The 21,721-nt window shown below is 46.0% G+C and overlaps 2 protein-coding genes across 8 annotated transcripts in view; one reads left to right on the top strand and one right to left on the bottom strand.

Moving 5' to 3' along the window:
- Positions 1-1,649, top strand: part of CSTPP1 (centriolar satellite-associated tubulin polyglutamylase complex regulator 1) — a 191,377-nt gene extending 189,728 nt beyond the window's left edge. For 3 of the 6 annotated variants that reach the window (XM_053256466.1, XM_053256445.1, XM_053256453.1), the window contains one exon: positions 1,270-1,518. In XM_053256466.1, the coding sequence (XP_053112441.1) occupies positions 1,270-1,480 (211 nt within the window). In that variant the 3' untranslated portion in view covers positions 1,481-1,518. Of the gene's footprint in view, positions 1-175; positions 1,129-1,269 lie in introns of those variants that run through there. The other 3 variants (XR_008308669.1, XM_053256428.1, XM_053256438.1) reach the window with 3 other exon arrangements.
- Positions 1,650-1,672: 23 nt separating this feature from the next.
- Positions 1,673-19,875, bottom strand: ARFGAP2 (ADP ribosylation factor GTPase activating protein 2). Of its 2 annotated transcripts, XM_053256353.1 has the most exons (17): positions 19,655-19,875; positions 19,015-19,133; positions 16,093-16,165; positions 15,245-15,376; positions 15,077-15,157; positions 13,936-14,038; positions 13,282-13,338; positions 12,341-12,385; positions 11,565-11,617; positions 10,180-10,316; positions 9,636-9,767; positions 8,796-8,924; positions 8,573-8,704; positions 8,005-8,131; positions 7,640-7,730; positions 7,222-7,340; positions 1,673-3,711 (listed from the first exon to the last, which is right to left on the bottom strand). In XM_053256353.1, exons 1-17 carry the CDS (start codon positions 19,724-19,726, stop codon positions 3,691-3,693), a joined length of 1,623 nt encoding a protein of 540 aa, XP_053112328.1. In that variant the 5' UTR covers positions 19,727-19,875; the 3' UTR covers positions 1,673-3,690. The 2 variants fall into 2 exon arrangements, with proteins under 2 accessions (XP_053112328.1, XP_053112338.1); XM_053256363.1 differs by lacking the exon at positions 12,341-12,385.
- Positions 19,876-21,721: the final 1,846 nt, after the last annotated feature.

Here is a 21,721-nt window from a genome sequence, read left to right as displayed (position 1 = left end):
GAAGTCCAAGTACGGCCCATGTAGCACAGAACCATCCAACTGCTCCGTGCCAGCAGATTATTCATTAACAAACCCATTTCCCAAATGCTCACCTAACCTCCTTCCTAAGCTTCTACCGTGAAAGGCTTTGCCAATGCCAAGCTAGGTCACCTACACACTTTTTCTTCTTTTGCAGTATTGCGCAGGTTTCGGGGCTCTCCGTTTCCAGTGCTGCTAACTCTAGCGGGGATACTGCAAGCTTGCCTTCCCGCCATTCTCCTAGGTTCAGTTCCCCCTGGAGGCCTCTCCACCATCGCCGGAAAATGGATGCTGAAAGTGATGGTTCCACAGAAGAGACGGATTCTTCTGAGAACTGAGGGGTAGAACAGGAGTTCAAGCTCGCTTTCAGCTCCTTATACCTGAAGCCAGGGAGGTATTAGGGAGGGTGGAGACTCAGCACTTCGAACATCTTCCCCCACAAGCTCAGGTGGTGACCAGCTTTCTCTGACTACTCAGCAGCATTACAGTGCATGCACATTCATACAACTCACAGCAGAACTGGTTAGCCTTGCTAATAGGATTGCAGACTGCAATTTGCAGTCACCTCTCTACCCATACTGGCAGAAGTGAGTATCCCTAGAAGAGAGATCAATGCCAGTTGCAGGGTTATGCAGCCCTCTAGTGGCAGACAAATCAAATTGGGAGACACATTCTAGTCAAAGATATCCCATCTCTTCCAACACTGAAGGAATTAATCCTAAAAACTATGCTCCTTTTTATTTTCAGCCAGTACTGAAAACCTATTTGTAAGAACATGGAGCTTGTAAATTATTAGCACTTTGACCTCTGCTGCCCACATAAAGCTTGTTTTATACTTTTCCTGCTCTATTTGCTGCTTAGGTTGATATCCTAGTAGATTCCAAGACTTCAGCTTAGGTGTGGCATGGCCTTAATAAGAACCTAGCTAAGAACTCAAGAAAGGACTTTTATAGTTTGTGCCAAGGGATGGCTCTGGATGATCCATAATCCTTTTCTGATCCCCTCTTAGTACCCCAACTTTGGGACAAAAAGGGTAGACTTACTGTAGGTTTGTAAAGCTTTAAATTTGCCCCCCTGACATATAGCAAATAAAGCATGTTATACAAGGCAGATAGCATGTCTGAGGTGTCTGTCAAGCTGCATTGCAAAGGGTGCTTCGAACCACCCTGCTCAGAGGTTGGATGACACTATTTTCCATTCCTGTTAGTACCTTGTGGAAATGACTGTGATGAGCCTTCTGTCCTTTCCCAGCCCTTGGCAAGGAAAAGTGAAGCTAAAAGAACAGTGGCTGCCAGCAAGAGAAGTCCAGAGTCTCAACAGCGAGGCCGCAGGGGGCTCTGGGATACATGGCCTCACTACAAAAATTGTAAGGATGGAAGAAGTCTTCAGCAGTATGTTAATGTACCAGAATGCATTCCTGGTTGCCCCATCAGCTCCACATTCTCATAATTCAAACCGATAAGCTTTAAGGCTGTTCTTATACCACAGGCTGTGTCTGCTTCACTCCAGTTACCTGCCCATCCATCCGCCATCCCACTTGTCCCTGCATCTAACTTCTATTCCTAATTCTTAATTTATAAGAATGGAGTAGCTCCCATCTACATACTTCTACCCCAGGTATCAAGGCTGCATCTAAAATAAAGCTACCAAGCAATGTGGAACACACACAGGTATTTGATTTTATTCATTGGGGGTGGGGGATGGGGGTGGAATCCACATCACTCCTCTTTGGACCCCCACACAGCAGAGGCCCAACCTGGCCACACAAAGCTCAGTAATACTACCATTAACTCCAGGGATACACTCAGTCCAGGAATAAAACCTCCTTCCATTCTCAGAGCAGAGGGAGCACTGGGTCAAACAGAAGCTCTACAATCTCCTTGCCCTAGAAAGGAGCAAGTGCTTTAAGACAAATTTGCAATCATCAAAGTTAAACATCAGTGCATTTTCAGAACCCAGGGAGCTTAATTAAAAAAAAAAGTGGTACAGAGCCAAGGTGCTGATGGAAAGAAGAATTCCAGTTAAGTCCATGCAGCCATTTACCTTCTCAGAAAGTGTGCAAGAAGAAAGCAGGTCAGTCACACAAATGAATAAGCAAATATGAAAGAGGGCAAGATACTGCAACTGCTCCATCATAAAATGGACCCTCAAGCTTCACTGGTGATCACACCTCCCTCTAGCAAGGATATCTTAGTGAAACTCAGCACAACTACAAAGTGTACCCTTGATGGTTGCTCTCTTCTTAAGAGGAATTAGCTCAGAGCTCTAGTTGTGCTACCTTAGGGAATCCAGTAGATTTTTAAAAGGCTTCCCGATGAACCCACACTGGCAAGAGAGTTGCAGCAGCAACAAGCAAGCAATGTAACCTGAAAATGGTTCCAACAGCAAGTACCACTTCATATGGACCCAACTCTCCCACTGTGCTCAAGCGGAGGTTCCACTCCCAAGGGAAAAACATAACCAGCTCTGAGAAGGGGGAAATAAGGCATGCAGAGGCTGCAGGGGGCTTTGTGGCCAGATACTTTCCACTGTTCTGGGCACTGGAGCAGTTTTGTGGGAGGAAAAGGAACACTTTTGCCTGCTCCAGTTTCTCTTCTGCCCATACAGAGAACTGTAACCAAAGTGACTGAGAAAGAATCCAGACTGCTGGGCTAGAAGGAGCAAAAGCTTCAGCCGTGAAGGTTGGACATGAGGAAGCAGCACTGTTTGAAGCAACTTCTTTCCCACAAAGTCACACACAGAAGGGCCATGACATTCAGGCACATCCGTGTAAACCAGGGGAAGGGAGGGTAGAAAAAGCAGGGCTTGCACTGTCGCGGGAGGAGGAAGGGGGCAGAGGCCAATGGATCAAAGGGCCTAAAGAACTCAGTGACTGGAAAGCACCAATGAGAGGCAGTGAGTAAGATGGGATTGGAAGGCCCAACCCCCTCCTCTTCATACCCTGATGTAAAGCCTTTCCTCCCCTCTGCTCCTTCAAATTATGGCACCTGGGGCAGGGGGGGGCATGGGGGGGGGAGAGAGAGAGAGGAGTATGTTTTCCATCCCTGCAGCACTGCAAGAATCTCTGCCAAGCGCAAGCATGCCATGACCCTTTGCTGCCTGCTGGAGGTTGAAGCTTTTAAGCCACTGCCCTCAAAAAGACCTGCTCAAACATCAGTGAAGAGGCAAAAATAATTTACTGTATGCAGAAGTGGGACCTTCCCTCACTGCTAGAAGAGAGCCTAGGGACTCCCCACCACTGCAACATTCACCTACAGTTCCCCCCTGGATGCAAAAAGGAGGAATAGGAAATACAGCTTCCTGCCTCCACAATATTAGTTCTGCCAGTAGCAGCCTGGGGGGTGGGAGCCAAATGGCAGCAGCAGCACCACCACAAGGGCCACAAATCCACAGCCCTGTCTCAGTGCACAAAAGCCAGTGGGGCAGGGGGGAGATGTGATCTTGGTAAGGGCTCATGCTCCACAAGATGGAGGCTGGGTTTTGAAGAAATACTCGTTTCCAATAAAAACAGTGTCCAGAGAGGTTCTGAGCAAGTGCCAGGCATGTCCATCACTTCTTCCTCCTCCGCTCCCCAGCCATGCTCAGCCGAAAAATAATCCTGCAGGTTTCGGGTGGCTCAAGGTGCAAGTGGTGGTTCACCAATGGCCACAAGCTGCAAACTCCTCTGCATCATCAGTATGAGCCGTAGCGATCCTAAGGGATGGGGGAGAAGAGAGAGAGTTTAGCAAATAGTCCCCAAGCAAATGAAAGTGCTCAAGGCACCTGGATGCAGAAGCAGCACAAAGCTGATGCCAAGGGCCAGGTATACAGAGCTAGGCCATCTATGTGGCAGCTTCTGAGGTGTCCTGACCAGTGTTCCTTCTAACAGGGATTCCCAGACGTTGTTGACTACAACTCCCATAATCCTTAAGCAAAAGCCATTCCAGCTGGGGATTCTGGGAGTTGTAGTCAACAACATCTGGGAATCCCTGTTAGAGGGAACGCTGGTCCTGACACCCACCCCCACACTTGCCAGGATGCTACTGCTGAGAAAACGAAACCTGGCCAAACACTCCCTTCCCCTCCATTTGAAAGACAGTGGGGAGCAGCACTATTTGCCCGTCTTCTAGCTGGACACAACCGACTGCTGCCATGCCACCAGGAAGAACACATGGCACTCGGTGTCCTGCTTCAGACACAGATCTTAGGCTGCCCCTGCATGGGTGAAGCCAGCCCGCCCATCCTGCTATGTTCTATTCCAGGGCCCAATGAACCCTGGAGAAGAGAGCTCTTGGGGGTGGAAGCTCCATGCTTCCACCTTGCACCATGGCAGCATTCTTGAGAACAGCTTCTTGCCAATCAACAGGCTTGCTCAGGGAACCAGCCCCAGTTGGGAGGGAGGTGGAGTGCAGGAATAAGCCTGGGCCCCACACGGTGCCTTGAACGCGAGCAGGGCCTGTGCTCAGCTTCCCAGCTCACCATCTAGGTTCTCTAGGTGAGTTAAGGCTCACTCCTGCCGCCTGTTACAAGCATAACCTGCATGCTGGAGTGGTATGTCACCTGACCCCCACCCCACGAGTTCTGGGAAACCAGGCAGTACCGTTGTGATTCCACATAATGCTTTTTAGATTCAAATTCATGCTGGAGCAGCACAGAATTTTAAAAAGGGGTCTTTCGTTTTCCGAGACCGGTGGCAAAGTGAGGAGAGAACAGCTCAGCGCAGGGCTTCTCTAAGGCAAGACCAGAATTCTAATTTCAGTTCCTCCTATTCCAAGTTGTTGATACTGCCTTGACCAGAGCAGTCTCAGGCTGAACCAACCAACAACGGAGATGTTAATACCCAGGAGCAGTTCTTCGCCAATACATTTGACCCTGTCATTTCCTACCACCACGTTTGTTCTGCTGCTTCCTGAAGCATTATATTGGCTCAGCACCATCACCCCCAAAGGAAGGGGAGAAACTGAACATCTCTTCGTTGGCAGTAGGGATGTGCATGGAACCACAGACAGCCGGTTCGGTGGTTTACCTTTAAGGAGCAGGGAGAGTGCTCTCCCCACCCCTCGCTGTGTTTCCCCCGCTGGCACTGTCTGCAAAATTGCTGGTGCGGGGTGGCAGCATACTGTTACCAGCCATGCTTATTCTACCCGGCTCCCAGAAGCCTCCCTGATGGCTTGCATCTCCAGGCTTGGAGATTGCACTTTGTATATGCTCAGGAGCTGCACCACAGTGTGAGCTCCCAGTTTATGGTACACATGGGGGCAAGTCACTTAGTTGGTAGTGGGCTAGTCGCCCCTGGATTTGGCTGCAAACAAAGCAAATTGGAACGGAGATAAGGTGCACCCCCTCTCCTCAGATGGGAGCCCCAGCTAAGTAGACTCAACTCTATCAAGTTAACTTTCAAGGACACCCTGTACTCGGGAGTGAACCACCTCACTCCCCTCCCTTCACAGGAGATAAAACACACTAACAAGCAGATTATGCCAAGCAGGAAGAAGGTAGGTAAGACGGAGAAGTAATGTTCTCCCCATCACAGAGGAGCTGAGTCAGTGATGTAGGCTCAGAGGTGCACCCATTGAAATTATTGATAGGATCATTGGAGAGCCCGTCCCAACACAGATATTTTTTCACGCACCTGCATATTCTGAATTTCATCACAAACAGCCTCACTTGAAAAAGGCACACACCGCCATTGTTACACTCGGGAAAGAACAATCAGAAACAATGCATTCCGAACTGGCCTGTCTGGGCCCTTCTTCTCAGCAAAGCATGACAAAAGGAATGTGCCCCCAAGGCACGTTTTGTGATATAAGTATCCCCAGTTCCATAGCCCAGAGTGCTTCTTTGTATACTCTACTGTACGTTATGCTTGGGACTCCAACCCGCAGCCTTTGCTTCTCCTCATATGCTATACGTGGGATCTTACTGAGCATTCCATATGCTCTTGCAACCTACAAAGAGCCTGAAATCACTATTTGGATCGGTCCTTGTGCCAATCCACCCAGCTTGCCTCGCACCTATAGGAAGTTGGATCCACAGAGAAGCCATTCTCGTGGGCATCCCTCCTAATACTAATCCTTGCAACCCTCCTGCTCTCGCTGTCCCCGAAGGACATGAGTCTCCAGCTGCTTGAAGCCCCATTGCCTAGAGGCAGATACAGTATAGCAGCTGTCCGGCTCTCAGGACCCCAATCTATAACTTCTTTTCAAATTTCCCCCTTCCCCCTCTTAACATCTCTCTCTTGCCCACCTGGGAAACTTACACAATTAGACCTTAAGCTAAAATGCCTCACTGCAGTTGGTTTATTTAACCGTGGTTAAATTGCTTGGTAACTTATTTTTATTGATCTAATCATGCCATTCTCTTCCTGTATCCCCCTTATTTCAAATAAATTCTTCTGTTTTAAAATTTTGAAACTATATCCTCATCTCAAATCTAGTCATTTCTTGAGTCCAAACATTTGCACAAATTAAAACTGGTGAAGCTGACCCCTTAAACAGCTAATTCCCCACACAGCCCAAATGCTGGGGGTGCCGACCAATCACCCCAGGTCAGTTTCATTAACAGTACTTCCTTGCCGCCCAGGTCAGCATCAAACCAGAAGTGCCTGATGCACGTGCACACGCATCAAGCACTTCCAGTTTGACACTGACCGGGATAGCAAGGAGGTACGCTGCCACCCAGCTCCAGCAATTTTGCAGAGAGCACCCAGGGTGGGGGTGGGGGGAGCACTCTCCCTCCTCCTCAAAAAAAAAGGTAAACCTCCGCTGCCAAACCGCTGGAGTTTCGAACCGGTTCAGCGGTCCACAAAAGGACTGCTCAACCAGTTCATGCACATCTCTAGTTGGCAGCAGCACTGTACTCTCTCCTTACTAACTCTCTGAGCCTTGCTGCTGAATTACTGCTCTTCTCTTGGACAGCTCAAGTAAGGCCTTTTACTGCCACCTCACTGCCTTCTGCGCAGACACGGCTTGAGGCTCCACTGATTTCAATAAGTTTCTAGGAAGGATGCCTAGGTTGTGATCTTCAGTTCTGTCCTGAATAATCACAAGTGACCAACTGGAGGTTTTAGAATTGCTGTAAGGACTTCTGAATTCCCCACAGTAATTTCAACAACAAAATTCACAGACAGGAATCACTCTCTTGACTTTTGATATCAGTTAGACATTTAGTTGTGGCACTTGCCAAAACTAGAACAGCAAGTACACTGTTTTCCCTACAACTCACCTGAAGGGAGTTCATCACACCATTGGCCAGAACAGCCATTTTGCCAGCAACAGACTTCACCCCTTGCTTGAACTGGGCAATATCAGCAGCAGGCAGGACATTGCCAATTGATACACCACCTACAGAAAAGCAACAGCGGTGGCGTGAGACATGGGCCACAACCTATCAGGTAAGTCTACTACATAAAGCATGGCTCATTTATGAAAGGAGTGCCAGCCAAGGCCCTAGATTGGGGAAAACCCATGAGATTCCTAAACTCCAGCTCAGATGCATAGTTTGAGTAGCAATCGGTACCCTCTACAACCAACAACTAGAAGGACCTAGTCCAACCAACTATACACAATCCATCCCTTGGCCACTGACCAAGCGGTCACAGTTCCCAAGGGCCAACCATCTTTCAAGCCTTTTCCCAACATACCTGAATTAACTGTCTCAGATTCTCCAAAAAGGTCAGCAGAACTTATGGCGTTGCTGCCTGAGAGTTGCTGTAGTCGGGACCTGGCCTCATACTGGAAAGACAGAGAAAAGAGTACAATACAGGAAACAGAAGCTGGTAGTGGCCAGGTGGATTACTGCCAACTGCCGACTCTTTTAGCCCTCCCACCATTTGCATGGTTTCTACTGCATGATGGTATGGTTTTCTATCATGCTTGTTTTAAATATTGTATTTTACTGCAATGTTATCCGTTCCCTTAGGAGCTTTTAGCTGAAGAGCAGCACACCAATTAGAAAAACAAGACAGAAAAGAAAGCGTGAGGGCTAAGCAACTAGCATAGCACTTACTTCAGCATCTGCTTCCCGTCCAAAAAACATGTCGGATGAGATGGCTTTGGCTCCTGCGAACTTCTGGCGAGCTTCATTAGACTCCACTGTGGATATTTTGCTCTCTGTCTCTCTCCTGTTGGTAGGCCTGAATGGGAGAAGAGCTCTCAAGTCTTTGCACACACTACAGTGGCAAGGAAAGTGGTGGCTACTGCTCCTCACTCACACACCTTCAATCCAATGTGATGTATTCTAGCAACAGCCAGACTCCCATAGCGAGACTATAGACTGCTTCACTGAAACAAGAGCCCTCCAATCTCAAGTCAGCAATAGAGCATCATAAGAGCAGTTTGAAAGTTCTCAGCTGACTTAGTCCAAGGACTGCTATAAGGCATATCCAAGATCTTGCCTTCCCTTTGGATACTTTTTAATTATATTAAGACTTCAACATTTACACCTCAGAGTATAGTCATTTTGATTTTGTCTTTTAGATCGAGTTCTAGGCAAGAGACCTTGGAAAGGCTCTCTCTTTCCTAAACCCCTTCTTCAAGAAGCATCTAGAAAAGATTCACTCCAATTGTCATTCTACCTTTCACCAATGGGCCGTATGCTGGAAATAGTGATGTCCGTCTCCTCTTCCCCTTTATCCATCCCCCAGGTGTTGTCCGTTTCCCACTGTGAACCAAAAGCATCTCCTAGAGAGAAGGGATTATCTTTGTACCTAGGGAGCAGATAAGAGGTGAGGATTTATCCTGGCCAGATAAAGAGAAATTAGAAAAGACTGAAGACCACTGTGAAGCTAAAAGTCTTACTTGGGTGGTCCAGATGTGAAGCTTCCAGTATCTTCAAACAGATCCAGCTGAGACCGGGAAGACTTTGCAGTCACTGGTGTCTCTTGTTCTATCACTTGCATCTCAGAGAGGACAGAGTGTGAGATGGAACTAGTAAGAAGACACACAGAGGTAAAACTCTGACAAGGGTCCATGCATCCGCACACACACAAAAAACAGGGCCCAGAATTATGTTACGTTTATCTCTCCTTTCAGGAGCTCAAAGCAGGGTACACAAGACTCCCAGAGATTCCGCCACCCTAGCACTGACCAGCTTGCTTCCCTAAGGCTGCTGCACCATGAACCTTCAGCCCTCAACTAGCTAGCTTGGAGAACCCATCAGCAGAGCAGGGGTGGCATTGGGATTGTAGGCTTGCAAGCAGGGTTTTATCATTATTCATCTTATATTATTACGTACTGCATAGCACTTTCATTTTGGACACTTAATAATAGGTTTAGTGCTATTAATGAGAGCCAACACACAGTTGGCAGTATGTTCCAGATATGAAGAATACATATGGACTAAGACTCCACCAAGCAAGTTGCTAGGTATAAGACCGTCAGCTTATCTTCCTTACAAAGGAACTAAACTGGGAGGAAGACAGATACCACAAAGGCCACGCAGAAGACACACACTCTTCTGACTAAGACAAAGGCAGATCATGCTCTCCAAGTATTTTGAAACAGACTCTTGGACATGGCTCCCCACAGATTGCTTCATGAATCACCACTACCACCTCAACTGTTAAGCACCCTGGGACAATCATTACACAGAAGACATCAACCTACTCAGCATGCTCCCCCTTCAAGCATAGCAGTTACCTTCTGGACACCAAGCCCATGCCCAGTCTCTCAGCCTGTTCACGCTTCTTCCCTTCCAGGGTCTGAAGTTTCTTCTCCTCCTTCTTCCGATCAATATGCAGCTCCTGGTAAGCCAGTCTCATTGAGGCCACTCTGAAACACAATATCAGCAGAGTCCAAGAAGACCCTCCCCATGATACATATACATCTGTCTCAATCTTTTTTTAATATTTAAACATATATTTCACTTAACATTTAAATAGTAAAACAAGACAATGCATTAAGTATACAACTAATTCTAATCAATATTCAGTTTTATAAGTAATTCTAGATGTTTTTCAGGCCTTTATGATTAAGAACTCTTGTGTTACTTTCATAATAAACTCAGTCTCTCTGAGCCTCCTCTTCCACCCTGCTTTCCTAAAATTAAATTATTCTTAAAATCCCCATATCTCAACTTTCTGCATGCAAGTGTTTGCACCAATGAATTGGAGCCAAACAGCATCTCTGTGAGCAAGCACACCCGATATCCTGCTTGACATGGCTACAAGTGTGCCTCACTCACATGGACTCTTCCGCTTGCTTCCTGTATTCTGCAGCCTGCTGCTCCCTCAGTTTTTCAGCAACTTGAGCCTGCCGTTCAACTTCTGTGAAGCTCTGGCTGCTCACTTTCTGAGCTCCAAGGCCCCTTTTGGCTCCCAGCTGGAAGAACAGAAGCAGAATACCAAGAAAAGCCACAGCCATTGTAAACATTAGGGGGGCCACGCCAACATCATTAGGAGCAACTACTGCAGACTAGGCAGGGGACACAGATCTTCAATCAATAAATGTGGACATGTGTTTATCTTGCCATTTCCCAGCTAATTCGAATGGTCCTCATAATTCCTAAAAATGGGAGCAGGGAGAGAGAGTAAAGCTCACCACTTGGCAAGCTTTGCTGCAGACACGATTCCACATTTCACTCACCAGATCAACATGCAGAGTAAGCTACTGGACAAAGGGATACCTAGGTATGAAATGCTACAAGTTTATAGAGGACATACAATCTTCCCTGAGCTTTCTGATCTCATCCTGAATCTTCCTGTAGGCACAGTATCTGGATGTGGGCATATTAAGTGAAACAGAATCCAGCCAAGAATGAGGCAGTAATCACTAGTAAACCCTGGAGAACCCATTATTAGGACTTCACCTCCCTAGATACTGGAGCTTCAGAGCCGTTGGGTGCTCCTGAGTTCATTGCGCCTGAAAGAGCTGATGGAGCAATGGCTGCAAGTGCTCCTTTCCAATACCCTCTGATAAGAAGTCTGTGCCTTTATTTCTCAACACACATCTAACAACTGTCATCTATGCAGTTGTAACCTCAAGGCAGTTAGATACTCTATACCAGTATTTGTTTAAGACTGTTCAAATGCTGCAGCTGATGGAAAAACACAACAGCTTGCCTGCCAACAGATGAAAGTTAGCAGGAAAATAGTATACTGATATTTCTGCTCCAGCTTTCAGGCACAATTTTCTTCAAAGGCCACAACAAACTTGGGACCTCCAGATCTTGGACTGCTCCCTTCTCTATTAGCTCATATGAAGTGGGGTCTACTATGCACCATGACTGAACAACAAGAGCATGGAGAGAAGCGACCTCAGTGCCCCATATCTATGGAACTCCACTTCACTAGAGATTCTCATTAAAGCCCATCCATTTGGGGGGAAATATGTTAGCTTGGGCTAGCATTTAATAGCCACAGGTCAAGTGACTAAGGAGGCTTTGGGGAGACTTACTAGAGAAAATCCTCATTAGCCTGCCAGAGCAAAGAGCAAGGGATAGTTACCAAGGATCAACCAGGTAAAGAAGCCAATGGAGACTGACCAGGGAGCAAGTCTTGATGGGGGTGGGGGGTGGGTGGGATTGCTATATGCAGTAAAGAGCAACAAAATCCCTTTCAGGGGACATACCCCTTTCTTGGTAGCACCAGGCTTCTTCTTTCCAATGAGTGAAGATTTTATTTCTGCAGCAAGAAAAAGGATGAGTGAGCAGGAACACAATGGAGAGCAATAAATAAGCTGTTAGTATCACACTAGTAGCAATAGTTTTAAAGATTTTACAGCACAAGGGCACCAAGATCAGATCTGCCATGTGTATAGTTAACTGCACCCAGTATGGGCAGCAGAACACCAAGATCCGAAGCCAGTACGACAGGCCACACCATGCAGTTGCAGACCAGTTACCTCTTGGGCTTCCTCCCCCAGCTCAGAAAGCCATGTAAAAAGGTCACACTCAGAGAACACAAGTTTGCAAAAGCAAATTCAGCTGGCCAGCAAGTGACATTCTTTGCAGAAATACCCATCGTCTGGGAATCTGAAGTGTGACCAGGGGACAAAGAGCTAAGGTGTGCCTGTGGGAAGGGCTTCTGCAACAAAAGAGCAATGCTGTGGTGGTCAGCTAAGGAAAATGCACTGTCTACGTCATTGCTCAGCAATTCCCTAAGAGCCCAAGCAGCTGAAGCAACTCCCTGCCTCTACAGCCACGTGTGTCCAGTTGGCTGCCTGCAGAGGTGACAGAGAGGAAGATGTATCCTCAACTCCAATGGCAAAACTAATAGCATCTCCCTTTCCATTTAGAATGAGCATTTTGAGATATGAGACAGGCAAACACTGGACTGAAAGGCAGACCCACAGAAACAGAAGGCAGAGGCACCACAAGCAGCCAGTGGAGGCTGTTAGCCAGTTACCTCTGGCAGGAGCAGTCGCTTGTGGAGACAGACACATGGATGCGTCTGAAGGAGAGAGAAAAGACATGCACATATTGGGTACCAAAAGGAGTGAGCAGGATGCTAGAATTCTAGATACAGCCTTGGTTCAGCAAAGATCCAAAGACTGGCAATCAGTAAGAGGTCCACATCAAGACTACAAGGATCAGTAGTCTCTCCTTACAACATGTCCCCCTTAAATAAGTCAAAACCATATTTATATTAGTCTGTGCTCCTAATGCCTTGTTTTTGACCTAAGCAAATATTGGAATCAGGTTCAGAAGTTCAGCCTTTGAAAATGTTCTAAGAGGCAATTCAATTCTTCCTGTGATATTGGAAGGACAGACTCCAACAGCCTTTTCCTTAACCACTTGCTTGCTTACCACTGAATTTTGCTGGGGGGGGGGGGAGGGTCAGAGAAGTGATGCCATGGAAGAGTCTTTATTTTTAAAGAAGATTTGATGCAGCAGCAGTTTTAAACAGCGTCTGGAAGCACTGAGAAAGATGGTCACAGCAGCTACCAATAGTCAATAGTCACTTTCTCATCCAGAATGAGTCTGCCTCCTTCTAGACTTTAAACAAAAATAGCAACTACTGCCATTTTTTTAGCCTATAATGAGGGGTTTTTTTAGTATACAGAGGCAGACCCAGAGTCATTTCCTGCTAGGCTTTAAAAAAAAAAAAAGTCATGCTAAAGATGGTGGCTGCAATAATTCTTTTCAGTGCTTTCAGGTACTGTTTTGAAGTCACGGCTGCAGCAAAACGGTTTTTAAACAAAAGACACACCCTCTTCCAGGAAATGCTGACCTTACTGAGTGACCCAGCATCTGAAACAGAAGCCACTGTTAATCCAAACCACGGTCCACCATCAGTGGACGTTAGAAGCAAGATGTGAAAAGAGAAACATGAGATCTTACACTTACCAAGAGACCCTTTGGGTGAAGTGCTTAGCAATTCGATAGATGGACCCTGATCAGGCTCTATAAACAGAAAAAGGATAGATGAACTACCTAGCATCATTCTTGCTACCTCGAAAGCTTTCAGTTATTTGTTTTACATTCGATACAAGGACACCAATTTTTCCATCCTCACAAAACCTTAATGTTTTAGGAGCACTGATCACTCCTGACAGCAGTACCATCATCCAAATGCAGGATGCTATCTTGTGGGTGATCTTTAGAGACTATGAAGCAGTCAAGAATATTTCAGCCAACAGAATTGCTTCGATACACATGGCATGTCTCAGTCCATACAGGAAAGGGGGATCGCTTATCTTAAGCAAGGTAACTTACAAAAATACATATTGTATAAATCAGGAGAATAGGAACAAAGCAATTAAGGTTGCTGTGAGATGCTCCCACATGCATCTCCTAAGAGCATGCATCTCCTAAAAGCATCAGTGGAATGATTTTTCCAGACATTTATTCAGTCATTTTCAACACACTATACTGTATGGACCCTCTGCTCATCATTCAAGCCTGAGAACAAGCAAAAAACCATGACTCTTTCCAACCAGGCCTAATGAGAGTTGACATGGGAAGAGCAACTAAGTATCTGGCTTGAAGAAGGGTACTCACGTGGAACCTCACTGTTTTCAGATGGCTTTGTTTCTCTCTCCAACTCCAATGAAGAGTCCACTGTGCTTTGACTCGTCTCAGCCACATCCCAGGTACCGCAAGACTTAAAAGAAAGGGGATCAGGCATTAGGAAGATTCAGCAGTTTAGATCAGTCAACACAATTTGATCACAATGCAGAGTCAGCAATTCAGCTATTTTTAATCCAATGATTATAGCAAACCATGCATCTCAAATGTGTAACAGCCAGTAAGAATTGTCAATGTTCTCTCAGATATATATTTGACCTAGATCAATCTCAACATGGCTTCTTGCAAGGAAGAAAAGAGTCAAACCCACTTAGGGCTCAGACAATTCATTCCAATCTCTTTTGACTGAACTCTCCTTTTTGGCAAGAAATAGATATGGGGAGAAGCGCCCACTGCCGAGCCCCCCGACTAGGTACCATGATTCTAAATACAGTTACACTGAAGTATCAATGAAGTCAAGTTTAAGGTCAAAGTCTCTTGGTTGCCACTCTTGCCTCTGCCCCAGGAAGTAAGCACTCCAGATAGGAACAGTTTTGCTGGATGACACCAAGTCCAACTAGACTAGTGCTTCATTTCCCACAGTGGCCAGTCAGATGCCTCTAAGAAGCTCACAAAGCAGAGCAGGAAACAGCCATTGCCCACTAGATCTAGTATTCAGAAGGCTACTGCCTCTGAACAAGGGGGGTGGGTGGGGAGGTAAACAGCCCTGCTTGCTCTCAGCAAGGAAGACATATTAGAAAGCATCTGTTGTTCAGTGGCAGAGCACATGCTTTTCATGCATAAGATCATATCATCTCCAATTACAAGAGAGCACAGCTGAAAAGACCTCAGGCCTCTGCCTGATAGAGAGCTGCTGTTGTTACTGGGCTAGATAGACCATGGTATAAGGAATCTTCATAAAACCCACAACCGCAAAGTGGCAAGCCTAGCAAGAGTGCCAGTCTGGCCCACCACTAAGGGGGACTGATCATCCAAAGAGGTAACGTAAGTTATTAGTCTACGGCATAAGTCAGAACTTCAGTGCACACACATTTATGGCCAGCAGTAGCCCTCCAGACAGCCCATTAATGAAGACTTCCAGAGAAAAGAGATCATCAAAGTTGGCTCAATTCACCTGTGTATGTTCCAGAAAGAAATCAGCATCACTCTTTTCTGGAGAGTGGCCTGGAGTCCCACTCAGCCCATCGATCAGGAGCTGGAGAAGAAAATAATCCACTGCTGTCAACAGCTCCACTATGCTCCTCCATCCTTCCCAGGAGCACACAAGTTCATTTGTACTTACATCATTCCCATACTTGGCTATGGCAGCACTTGCCAGCTGCCGGATCTTCTCCCGGTACATCTGGGCTGCACGGCTATTATACTTGACACTGGCATCTGTGGTGGTGCAACCATGTTGGCGGAAAAAGGCAATCTGAAATGAGGAAACCTAGTTGGTCTCAATGATTAGAAGAGGACACACAGGGTGCTCCAGAAATGCAGGGGAGGTTCACTAGGTCTCTCACCACTTCACTTAATAGTTTGTTACTCCCCATCCCCACCCCAATACAGTACTAGCCACCTCGGCTCCCTTCCCCAACCATGGCATCTTCCAGAGAAGAATCAGAAAGAATCAGATATCCCCAAACCCACTTGCCAGCAGGTCCCCCAGCACCCCAGAAATCTTATTCTTTTCCGTTGCTGTTTCCACGATGTTGCCAGCATGAGTCCCTTCCAAGGTTTCCTCTAAAGCGTGTGTGCATGCTCACATGTTTGATGTCCACTCAGTCAGTTTTAGGTTGAATCAGGAAAGCCCCACTCTGAATGCATGTACACACACACTGCCTTGATACTGCCACCCAGGACAAAACTCATTCCACACACAGATGTGTGACACAGATGAAAAAAATTAGAGAGAACACTGGTCCCTTCTGAGCAGCTGGAAAGGTGTCCAATGTTTCTTACTGTTCCTCTATCCCAGTGCAAATGAGCCTCAGTCTGTTCCCATACTCCTTGCATGTGCCAGAGGACAGGGAAGGGGTTAGTAGCAACCACCCCCAAAAAATGGTTGGCTGGTAATCCAAGTCAACATTTGTGGCACTTTGCAAGAAGACCTTGCAATCAAAGAACATACTGCAAGTAGCTCCTTACCGCATTGGCATTGCTACCCACTTGCATACACCTCAGCTGAAACCAGCTCCAATTGGAATCAAGCTCTGTAGACCTGGAAAAAGAACAAAAACTTAAACAAAGCGGCTCACTAGGTCAGATCCAAAGAGTACAACTCACCAAATACAATAGAAGCAGGATTCTAGAGACACTCTACCCATTGCCAAGTATCCTCTAAATGAACATGAGAAGCAGTTGACATTCTAGCCTGAGTAATTACAGTTAGGATACAAAGTAGCAAACACCCTTTGATTTGGTAACCAAAGTCCTAGGCATAGGAAATAAATCTGACGACTCAGGAGTCAAAATGTCAAGCAAATGTCTCCAACAAGCCTTCAAATTCATCTCTCTCTCCCCCTCAGAACTCAAACTACAGGACTGGCCTGAGGTTTTTGTTTATTTGTTTTGTTTCCTGTTTTTCTTATCAGTTTATTATTCTTATTTTTATTTTGTTTAATGGAAATCAATAACCATCCTGGGAAATTTTTACCTGGAGGACAGGATAAAATATTACAAGTTTGTATTTATACTTATATAACGCCTTTTATTAAAAAATAGTCCCAATGGTGTTTACAGCACCATAACAAGCAAGATAATATTGATTTAGAATTGTAAAACATAGTTTACACACTATTTAAAACTTTATAAAGTACACCACACAGAGAAGGTATACAGCAGGTTTTCCTGTTCTCCAAAAGTGCGCCTGAATACACAAGCTTTTAGCTGCCTATGGAAAGCAGGGAGATGAGGGAATTCTGTCAAGAAGGTAGTCCTGCCTGCATGACAGCCGGGGTGACAATCAAGCCTCTAAAGGTGTTACCACACAGGAGAAATGCCTGCCCAACAGATAAAATACTCTAAATACTTTAAGGACCACCTCCAAATGAGTATAACAAGGTCCCAAAGAGGAATGAGCGGGGAGGGGAGTGGGGGAAGCGCGCGCACACACACACACACACACACACACACACACACACACACACACACACACGCTGTGGCCCCCCCCCCAGCTTTCTCTTTAGATTGGGAATTCTCTGAGATAGGAAACCATTTTCTTTATTCCATTTGCCACATAAACTAGTTTGGGAAACAACAGCAACACCACTCTAGAGTACTTCTATGAAGAGAAGGTGCCAACTCTGTGCTTTGGTACAAGTACTGCACAGCAAGTTAGCAACTGATGATACATGTTCCTTTTTTAAGGTGTGACTCCACAGAAAGTCTGTAGTTTTGTATGAACAAAGGTTTCACAAGTTTATCAGCAAAGGAAAAAGTAGGAATGACTCTCAGTACACACACTTACCCTTCAATGGTCATCTCAAAACACAGAGAGCTCACTGTGGAAAGAACCATTTTGTCCTCACTTTGCATGTTCATGTAACATATGGATTCAGAAGCACAAGTGACACTAACTAGCTCTCAGTCACCTATGAAACTTGCCTCTAGTCTAGATATATCACTTTCATTTCTCAGAGTATGGAATCAGCCATGAGACGTACAGTAATCAACAGGTATCAAATTCTTGTCACATGATGGGGTCAGAAGAGGCTACTGCAATTCTGGCCTGACTCAAACCACAGGAGGATAAAGATTTTCTCCTTACATGGCCTTGCTAATAAACACAGAATGCTATCTTTCTTCTGGTAACCCAGAAGAGACAGGCTGGGAGCTTTTCAGATAAAGGGCAAATAATCTAAGGGCTGAAGAGCTTATGCTGCAAAATCAAGAACTAGATCTAGCTAGAGTACCACAGGTAATCCGACATCTTTTACCTGACCTACTTCCACAAAAGCAAATACAAGCTTCACAAACACACTGAAAGATTACCAAGCAGATGTACTTTTCGAAGGGGTAATGAAGGTGAATGCACACTTCTAAAGGTGTAATTCCACATACCCATAACTCAGTTATCACAACAGTGATATATGAATTAACAGGATATAAAATGGAGAATATAAAATGGATATAAGATGGAGAAAATCACATCACTGAAGATCCCCTGAAAATGTGATACCTTACAACACACACATTCAGCAGAAGCATCAAGTGATGGAACGTATGTACATAAAATCAGACCCAAAGCAATGTAATGAAAACTAGCATATTCAACACACCACAGAGGACTTGCTTTTTTCCTTTTCAAGTTTTCCTCCAAACATTTATATGGGTACAGACATGTATATACTCCTCATCTCTAAATGCCCTTTTTTCATTGATTGACAGACTGACAGACAAACTACTTTGGGAACTTCTGTTGAAAAGTGATATAAAATATTTGTTGTTTATAAAAAAGAAGAAAGAATATGACATCAGTCAATCTGTACTATTCAATCAATACAAACTTTGTCTAACCTTGTAAACATGCATAAATTTCCATACCATGAGAGAATGAATAAGCAGTCCATTTTTAGATGAATATGAGCAAAAATACTACAATAGTTACATTTGTGGCTGTAGACTACAGTGAAGTTCATTCACTACTTCTGTAATGGCAAAAACCAGCATGTAGCCATACCCTTGTCACTAATGATGGAGAGTTCTTCATCACAAGTATTAGCTAGGAAACCTACACTGTAAGCCCACTGGGGCAAGGACCTGTGATGTCCTCTCATTCTTGGTAAAGCACATGTACAGAGATGGCACTATATGAACATACATATCAATATCTTGCCCATTCTCAGGCAATAACACTCTATCCCTAGGTACAGTTACCCAATTTCCTCGAGGATTAACTGAACACCTCTAACGTGGCCAAGGACCGTAATGGAACATGCACAGTCAATTCTATCACACTCAGACAAGATCACTGGGCTGCAAACTAAGCCAGGGCAATCACTTGTCCTGATAAAAGGGGATTCCTAGATCTGTTACATTTCCCAATCCCCCCAGGCAACTCGTACTCACCGGATGAAGCTGAGGTGCACCCCTAGCGACCGGTGGACTCCGGAGCAGTCAATACAAAGAAAGACTCCATAGGTGACGCTGGCCCAGCTCGGGTTCTTCACACTGCAGTCAAAGCACGACTACAAGAAACGGGACAGAGACAAGAGGACTCAGAGCCCCTTCCCCCGGGGGAGGGGGAAGACACAAACACGGGAAGCGGGGGGGGGAGACGAGGCGGCGCAGCGACTACGTGAATCCACCTTCGACCGAGCCCAGCCAGCCAGCCCGGCTGAGAAGAACCGGCTACTCCGACCAGGAGCACCCTCCAAGGGTTCTAGCCCCCAATCAGAGGCCTTTCCCAGCCCCGTTACTCAGGATCCTTTTCAAGCAGAAGATGCAGATGATCACACAGGCACCCCACCCCACCCCAATGAGCTATGCACACACACCCCGCGCCACTGCCCCAGCCCCAGCCTCTGGCCCTAGGAAACAGCCCCTGCCAGACTGCAGGAGGAAAGGGGGGCCGTGATGATCACGGGGCAGAATAAGCGGGAAGGGCTGCGGGACCGGCGCGTAATTGCCCGCGGACGCGGCCACCACCGGCGGAGGCGGCACGAGAGCCATCCAAGCACTTTTGGCTTTAACGCAGCGCGCTCAGTACCTTATTAGCCGGCACAGCCCGAAGCCGCTTGAAAAGAGTCTGAATCTCTGACTTGCTGGGCCCGGCCGCCATGTTTTCTTTTCCCCAGCACCCACCGCGGCCGCTGACGGGTCACTGTCAGGGCCAATCCGCGCGTGGGTGTTTCCCTAGACCAGCCTCCTCTCAGAGCAGTTCAGAGGGCACCTCTCACTTCGCCGCCATGACACCTGAGGCAGAGTAGTTTTCGGTTGGCGGGAGCCAGAGTTGGGGTCCCGATCCTCTTGCAGGGGACGATGCCCAAAGCCTGCTCCGCCATTAACTGCCCGAATCGGGACACTCGGGATAGCCGTGCTAAGGGGCTGTCTTTCCACAGGTCCGACGTAACGTGTGGGACTAAGCAATTAGGCCTCTGTCAGCGTGCGGGGGGAGGGAGATGCCTGAGCTTATTAGGGGCAGGGGCGTGGCTTGGGGGTGGAGTTGTGGGCGGGGCTTTGTGGCACTCAGTGGCACAACCTGTATCCTCCCAGTCAATTCTTTCGGCTTTTCGTCCGCAGCTTCCCCAAAGCCCACGAGTTGAGGAAGAAGTGGATGCTGGCTGTGAATCGCATTGAACCAAGCTCCAGGAAGCTGTGGATCCCAGGCTCCGGCGCTTGCCTCTGCTCAGAGCACTTCAGTCAGGATGAGTTTGAGATCTATGGAGGACAGAAGAGGCTCAGGGCCGGTGTGATCCCCTCTGTGTTCTCCTTTAAGGTATCCCTGCCAGCCAGCGGGTGTTTCTTTGCAGGACTACCAAACAGTGAATGTCCCATGGTTTAGGAGAATATTTGACTTTCTTTATGATATTTATACTGGACTCTTTTTTTCTTTCTTTCTCCAGCTGAGGGAGAAAGAAATTCCTCATTACTGTCTGTTGGAGCAATGCCCTTGAATCTTGTTCCTACTCAAGACTGCTAACTTTTGCTCTTCTTTCTACATGCTCTTTCCAAACCATCTTACTTTATTTCACAGGATCAGTTTTAACTTTTACTAAGTTAGAAAAGACCCCAAGCAATCAGAGTAAAGAAAAGATGACATTAAGATGGTATACTCAAAGGTTATCCAACATTAATCCACCTTGTTCATAAGATTATGTCTTGCCAAGAAACAATTCACTAGGGAAATGTTTTTTTCCATTCTCCTCTAGTGCCTTAATGCAATAAGAGCAAGAACCACTGGGAGGAGACATAGTATTCGTACTGTGTGTACGTAGTCAGGATAGTTATTGCTTTCTCTCTGTGCTCTGGTGGAAGATGTGTAAACTGCTTTGATTAAGAAGATAACAGAGATGGGAGGATTGGCTTGCAGTGGAATGTGTGACCATTGTTTTTCCCTTAGGTTACTCATCTTTTAAAGGGAAACACTGTGTTTCATTGCTGCAAAGTAGAAAAGTTTGTCTACTTCTGGACAAAGGGAGAGTTAACATCACATTTGTTTCTGGAATAACAAAAATAGTACATAAGTAGCTCCCCACTCCCCCTAGTAAATCTTTAACCAACATTACTAGAAACTCATAATTTCTAAGTGCTTGCCTTTGAAATATATTTTGGAGTGTCTTTACATTTCTTTTCTATCTGGAGTAAATATTTTGCATTATTTGGATATTATTTGGGTTATTCTGGATGATCAAGGTTTTAATTTTCCTCCAGGATTAGATTCACATACTAGAAACACATTTACAGACATTTTAAAAGGGATGGTTGTGAACACTGAAATAATGGTGCTTTCTAGAGAATGTTACAATTTTCAAACCCACGTATGACCTCTAAGCAGACAATGGCCACTTTGTTCAAAGTTTCACTGAGTTTGCGTCACAACCCGTCATGCCCTGGCTGCTGTACTTCCAACCCATTTTTACTTGCAGGTTCAGACACAATCTGGTCAGGTTAAGAGCTTTTGAGTCCCATCAATTTCAGTTGGAGAGAAGTAATGGAAATGAAATCTTTAACTTTGGCTGGGCTGTGTCCTTTCTCTGCAAGTGACATGCAATGTCTACTTTTGTACATGTGTGTGCCGTAGATGCACATCTGTATAGTTTTGTAACAGTTGCAA

Source organism: Hemicordylus capensis, chromosome 1 (assembly GCF_027244095.1).
Source record: "Hemicordylus capensis ecotype Gifberg chromosome 1, rHemCap1.1.pri, whole genome shotgun sequence".
In the NCBI taxonomy this organism is placed as follows: domain Eukaryota; kingdom Metazoa; phylum Chordata; class Lepidosauria; order Squamata; family Cordylidae; genus Hemicordylus; species Hemicordylus capensis.
Note: the sequence above shows the minus strand (reverse complement) of the source record. Positions and strands in the feature narration are given on the sequence as shown.